The sequence below is a fragment of the Mastomys coucha genome, unplaced genomic scaffold (assembly GCF_008632895.1).
Source record: "Mastomys coucha isolate ucsf_1 unplaced genomic scaffold, UCSF_Mcou_1 pScaffold4, whole genome shotgun sequence".
Classification (NCBI taxonomy): Eukaryota; Metazoa; Chordata; class Mammalia; order Rodentia; family Muridae; genus Mastomys; species Mastomys coucha.
Window position 1 is genome coordinate 23,689,556 of NW_022196910.1, and position 7,346 is coordinate 23,696,901.

Here is a 7,346-nt window from a genome sequence, read left to right on the forward strand (position 1 = left end):
CTTGTTATGTCGACAAGACTGGCCTCCAACTTAGAGAGATCCTCTTACCTCAGCTTCCTCAGTGCTGGGGCTAAAGGTGTATGCTACCACGCAGACATTCCCTACACTTAACTTTTATAGTGCATCAGGTTTTAGGATTGCCTCCAACTGGAAAGAAATTTTATTTCAAATTCTACAAATATAAAATTCAAATCAGACTTCTTTGATGACAGTATTTGTCAGTAGGTGCTATGGTTCAATGGTTTCCTTAGGCTTTACAAGCTTAGACCTATCTTTGACATCTTTATTTATGTAGCACTCAATAAATACATGGATAAATGATTGAATTACAAGCATTGCATCTTTCCTTCCTTATTTAAATTTTATTGTTGTATCATCACAAGGTGTGGACCCCACAGCTCCATGTTAGGCAAGAGGTCCCCTCAGAGCCCAGCACTTCTTTAGTCTCATTGTCTTCTCCTCAGTGTAGGGGAGAATAGACAGTCTTTCAAGTCATTGTTAGGATCCATACACAGCTTGTTAAGGAAAGCAAAGCCAGTGAAATGCTCAGGATGGTTGTGAGCTTGCTAGAGTGCAGCTTGATGATACTGTTAAGTAGAATTAATGGAAAGAGGGCGTGCATTTATTGAAGCAAGGATAATGTTTGGGGTTTAGAGTCTAAAAATTGGTAATAATGATTGTTTTTATTTTGCTCTCTTTTTAGTGACTTATTCTAAAATGTATATTATTTTATTTTTTTAACTTAGTATTTAATTAAAATGTGTGTTTCACAGCTTCAGAGACCTGGTATAGAAGATGTTGCTGTACTAAAGAAAGAACTGGTCCAAGTTCAAACACTAATGGATAATATGACTTTGGAACGTGAGAGAGAATCTGAAAAACTCAAAGATGAATGCAAAAAGTTACAATCAGAACATGCTAATTCGGAGGTAATGACACTCAGAGTGGAATGCTTCCGGATAGATTACTATGTCAATAAATGATGCATATAGTTAGATAATTAAGGCCAGCCTGTAAGTGATGATTGAATTTATCTTAATTTGGTAAGAGTAAACGAGGTCTGATGTCATTTCCTACAGTTAGTTTAACAGTGTTGTTCTGGGAAAATATCTAGAAATAATTTCTTCTTCCTTTCCTTTCTTTGTGGTTCTTTAAAGTCTTTTGACATTCAGTCTCACTATGTTGGCATCCTAGGCTCACATCAGCCTTGGTCTCCTGTGTGGCTGAGGTGACACAAGTGTACCACAGTACCTAGCAGAAGATGTATTTTTTATAGGCTTATTTCAGTTGATTGACATTGGATGATGTAGCTGAGAATAGTCTTTACAGTGTTCTAATTGGGACTATGCAGAGTGGGCTCAGCAGTTAAAGCACTCACTGCTCTTGCAGAGGACCAGGATTTGGTTCCCAGCAACTGCAAGGCAACTCACAAACATCTGTAACTTCACTTCTAGGGGATCTGCTGTTTTCTTCCTAGCCTCTGAAGGCACCCGGCACACACATGGTGCACAGATGTCATGTAGGCAAAACACTTATATGTGAAAAATAAAAGTAAATAAATCTTAAAAAATGCTCCAATCTACTACCATAACTTAGATCTAGTTTGCCATATGTCGTCTCACACACACACATAGAATACCAACATTTGGAAGCTGAGACAGGAGAATAATGAGTTTGAGGGCTATCTTAGGTACATAGTGAGGGACCCTACTGAACACACACACACACACACACACACACACACACACACACACACACATATTAAAACAGAGAACAACAGAAAAAGAAAGGCATTTGTTATAGTGACAGTTTATTTTGTTTCTGGTTTTTAGCTGATGACTAAAATACTACTATGTTCATAAATAGTAATGTGCCAGTAAATAATGGAGTAAAACTATTATAGATACCCTGTGTCTGATTCCTCCTAGTTTTTCTTTATCTGTGCCTTATCAGTGGGAACTTATAAGAGTGTAGTTTTAAGATGCATGAGATTATGAGGCTTTATGATGCTTGACACTAATTTACCATGTAGATTTCCCCCAAATGACACTTCATAACCCTAATCAAACAATTTCACAAATTTTCAAATAGTTTGAGGGGGTTCATAAACTTACCAAAGTGAGTTCAGTGTTGAGAGGTATTACTAATTAAAATGTAACTATAATTGGCGGCTGGAGAGATGGCTCAGCAGTAAAGAGCATTGGCTACTCTTCCTAGTCGTGCCCTTCTGTCCCTCTTTCCAGGGGATCTGACATTGTCCTCTTGACCTCCACAGGCAGTGCACATACATTGGGCACACACATTCATTCAAGCAACACTCCTGTACACATAAGGATGAGAAGATGCTGAGTCAAAGTCTGATAAGGAAAAGTGTGTTTTAGATGACTTTAACTTGAGCAAGCCCTGTCATTTATTTCTGTACTTAGTAAAGGACTCGTGTTAATTAGATCTGACTGCTGGCTGATAACTTCTCAAATTAAAAAAGTACTCTCTTCCCTTAAAAATGCCATCGAATGTTGACATTTCCATATAAAGGAACATGGGGACTAAACTTTAATGGAAATAATTAATGGTGGTTTTAGAGCATACATATTTTAAAGTGTAATTTCCTCTGACTTATTTTAGTTGAGCATTAAAGAGTCATACTTGTTAATTAAGAATATTAGCAAAAGCCAGGCAGTGGTGGTACACACCTTTAATCTTAGGAGGAGAGGCAGGTAGAGAGGCTAGCCTGGTCTACAGAGCAAGTCTCAAGACAGCAAGGGCTACACAGAGAAACCCTGTCTCAAAAAACAAAAACAAAAACCCTCTGTCCCCTGACTCCCAAAAGAAGTAGTATCGGAGTCACACTGTGCCATTAAAAAATAGATTTTTTGGACACTACTAGGTTTCTGATACTCCACCAGGACATTTTGAGTACTGTGTTAGCTTTAAAGATTTCTCATTTGGGGCTGGCGAGATGGCTCAGTGGGTAAGAGCACTGGCTGGTCTTCTGAAGGTCCTGAGTTTGGATCCCAGCAACCACAGGGCGGCTCACAACCACCCATAATGAGATCGGATGCCCTCTTCTGGTGTGTCTGAAGACAGATATAGTGAATTACGTCAGAGGGGGCCGGCAGAGGTCCTGAGTTCAGTTCCCAGCAGCCACACACGTGATGGCTCACAGTCATCTGTACAGCTACATTGTATTCATACACATAAAATAAATAAATAAATCTTAAAAGATTTCTCATTTGATCTTATAAAGTTATTAGATCTGCCTCTCACATTAGGATTCTGAGGCTCAATGAGGTGTAGCATACTTTCAAGTCACATGTCTAAAATACAGAACCTAGGTTTTACTCAGGTCCAACATTCCTCCCTTAGCACCCTATCTTCCATTTAATTTGTCTCATAATTGCCTCGTGAGTGATTTTGTGCTGTTAAGCTTTTTGTTTGCTTGTTTTATGTTTTTATTTTGAGACAGTATCTCAGTCTAGCCAGGGCTACCCTGGAGCTCCCTGTGTAGTCCTGGCTGGCCTCAGTCTCTTATAGGTGACTCTCTGTGCTTCAGCCTCCTAAAATGGAATTAGGAGAGTGAGCCAGCATGCAAGCTTTATTTGCTACTAACCTTGTCCGAATGTTTATTGCTACTTTAGTGTTTTGCCAAAATTGTATGTTGCTATGTATTAAATAATAACTGAAAATATTTTTAAGTTTATCTAATACTGTTTCCATAGAAACATTAGTATAATTGATTGTTTCATCTCATATACTTGTTTGTGTCTTCATTTGTTTTTTTTTGTTTCTACTTACTATGATTATGTAATATGTTTAATTAGAATTCAGTTCTAGTTGTTTTCAGCTAAGTATATTAGTGAATTACATCATTTAAAAATTTACTAGAATCAAATTATTATAGATGTGGTTACTTTTTCTTAATCAGAATCAAAACACATTAAAAATCATTAGAGAAGCAAAAAATACAAGGATTTGTCAAATGTTTTCTAGTTGGGGTTGGTGATATATAATCTGGAACACATTGTTAAATACACCTTTGGTTTATTTTCCTTGAAACTTATATACCTTGTAAGCTCATTACATTTGTCTACATATTTATAAAAGTATATTTTTATTCTAAGGCATTTGAAATGCTTAATAAGTAGTTAGAGATTTTATAGATTGAAGATTGAAGGTTTAAAGATTTAAAATTAATTGAAAACGCTTCATCAAGGTAAATATTAAAGAAAGCTGCAATGAGTTTAGATATGTTATGGTATTTAATGGAAATGATTTCAAAGAATCTTATTTATATTCCAAGTAATCTTATTGGAATCTTAATTTTAAGAGCAAAAATGTTTATGCAAGTATGGAATAAGGATGATTTTAATCATACATAGCTATTTAAGATTATTTATGCTATTTATGAATATTTCAATGTTAAGTATGTTAGTTTAAGAGATCCTGTCTGTAAGTATGTTTGGACATTTTTATTGTGTTCTTGATGTGCACCTTGTCAGTACTGTCTTCCACCTTTTCATCCACCATTTTATTATTTTTTTCTGCTTTCTAATGGAGATGCTTAAATTTGAGGTAATGCGCTTTGGGACACTTGCTGTTAGTCTTGGTACTATCTTTATCCACCACCTTCTATTGTCCTGTGCAGTCTTGTGTGATAGGGCAATCTTAGAACTTCATAGACATGCTCATTTTTGTTTTGTTAATCAAACAAGTTCTCATCCATTTTAAAATGATTTCTTAGTAGTAGAAATTCAGGCAATAATTACAATTCTGTAGCACTAGCTGAATGTTTCTTAGTTATTTGTAACTGAAAGTCCTACTAAAAACCTAATACTCATTTTAATAACAACATCAAGGACAATAAAATTTTGTTAGGGTCTCATATATTATTCTAGTGGTATAAATATCTATGAAATCTTTGAAAGGATGGTCACTCATTAATTAGTGAGTATATTTTGAATAAATACTAAGCAGCAGAAACAATTCTAGGTTTTAGGATTACACACTGTTAAGTCAGTGCCTGCTCCCATAAGATTCATATTCCTTTGTGTGAATTAAAAAATGTGTAACAAAGCCAATCTTGATTTGTGTTAGTTAGCTTTTTATTGCTGTGAAAGTGGCCCCAGAGAAACAAAGGATGAAAGATTCATTTTTGGTTTCTGGTCTTAGTCCAAGTTTATCTGGATCCTATCCTTCAGACTGCCATGGCAGCCAGAAACGGTAGCAGGGGCTGCTTGCTTCTGGGAGCCAGGACTCCCTCACCTCTGAACATTTCATCACCTCCCACTAACAGGATCAAGTCACAATTAATCAACGGTCAGAGCCCTCATGAGCCAGTCCGTTACCTCTCAATTTTACTAGCATGGTCAGGGAAGAGCTTGAGGATATGCGTAAGGAGAATATAGTAAGTAGGAATCACCATGAAAGTCTGTAAAGAGGAATCCTGGAAAGTGATTTTATCAAGTGCTGAACTGCAAGCCATAGATGAACTTGTGCCGTTAGGTGGCAAGGAAAGTCACCACAGAAAGAGAAAGACATTGGAGTGTCAAGTGTGGTACTATCTGAAGAGAAAATATATTTTATGCCCCTTAAGTTTTTTTCTTTAATCACTATTTTTCCTAAAATCAGAACAATATTTTATCATTTTAAAAGCTAGGAATGATTGATAATGTGCAGCAGGGAAAGGGAAAGTCTCATGTAACCCCAGCCCACTTTTTCCTGTCTCTCCATACATCTAATATTTTCCTTTCAGAGCATACTCTTGCCACATCTCTTGTCATTGTGACCAAACTTAAACTATCAAGTGTTCACATTAATCTAAACCAAACTCATTTTCTTAATTCATGGTTATTAAATAAAATAAGTCCAATTCGGTCATTAATGCACTTAATTGATGTTACCTGAGACAGATGAAGATGTCAGCATTTCAGCTGATATATAATTAAACAAATGAATCATGCATCTTGGATGTATTTTAAAAATTAATTTTAAGCAAAAACATTTAGGTATTACTGCTATCAGAATAAAGATCAGGTTGTTAAGTGTCAAGTGTCACTTCAGTTTAACTGCCCCAGCAGCAGAAAACGTCATTTCTTCAAATCTTTGTGTGCCTTCAATTCATTTGCTTTAATTGTTATTTTATTTTTCAGGCTACAATAAACCAGCTAAGGAGTGAACTTGCCAAAGGCCCCCAGGAAGTTGCAGTATATGTGCAGGAAATACAAAAACTTAAAAGTTCAATTAATGAATTAACACAAACAAACCAGGTAAGAATTTTAAAGGTGCATAGAGTGGTGAATAGATTTTAATTATTATATTTAATCATTAAAAATTAATTTAATTTATACAGTAAGTCAAGGTAAGCCACCCTTCCTCCCTCCTTCCTCCCTCCCCTTGTATGTATGTACATATGCATGTACATATGCATGTATGCATGTATGTATGTATGTATGCATGTACGCATGTACGTATGTATGCATGTACGCATGTACGTATGTATGCATGTATGCATGTACGTATGTATGTATGTATGTATGTGTGTATGAACGTACATATGTATATATGAATGTATGTATGTATGTGCTTAGTGTTAAGCATATCCACATGGGGCACAAAATCGTTTCCAAGAATTGTTCATGTGGCAGAACTGTGTCTTATACCCAAAGAACAGCCTTCCCTCCTGCCGTTCCTGAACTCCAGCCAACTACCATGTTCTCTGGTGTTTCTATGACATTTAAACACCCACGTCCTTTGGATAAGTAAAGTATTTGTGGTTTTGTAACTGACATTATTTAACATAATATCCTGAAAGATTCATCTGAGTACCTTATATCAGAATTCTCTCTTTGTAGTTGAATGATACTGCATTTTGATACTACCCAATAAATACTTGGGTTGCTTTCTTTCGGGTTATTATGAATAACACTACTTAGAACTTGTGTGTATAAATATCTTTGAGACCCTGTTTTTAGTTCTTTTGGCTGTATTCAAGAATCAGGTTTCTGGATTGTATTGTAATTCTATTATGTATCTATACTTACATATACACATTTATAAGATTATTTAAAAAACCTACAAATAAATAAAAACATCACAAACAAAAATTATCCAGATACAATGTTTATACAACTCAGTGAACTACTATACAGCTAGAATAGGCATTCAGACTGAATGCAGTGGAGCTTCATATTAAATTTTACGCATTCATCATCAATTGTATCTTGTGTGCTTATCCACTACCAAAAACTTCATTACAGAATAGCTGGGATTATAGGTGTGTGCTACCACATCAGCTTGATAAAGTTAGATTAATATTTTAGGACAAGTGAGTTTTTTTTTTTTTTTTT

At 35.6% G+C, this 7,346-nt stretch overlaps 1 protein-coding gene across 3 annotated transcripts in view; it reads left to right on the forward strand.

Moving 5' to 3' along the window:
- The window catches only part of Eea1 (early endosome antigen 1), a 94,850-nt gene that overhangs the window by 46,726 nt on the left and 40,778 nt on the right, over positions 1-7,346 (forward strand). For all 3 annotated transcript variants that reach the window (XM_031350372.1, XM_031350371.1, XM_031350373.1), the window contains 2 exons: positions 774-929; positions 6,150-6,266. In XM_031350372.1, the coding sequence (XP_031206232.1) occupies positions 774-929; positions 6,150-6,266 (273 nt within the window). The remainder of the gene's footprint in view (positions 1-773; positions 930-6,149; positions 6,267-7,346) is intronic.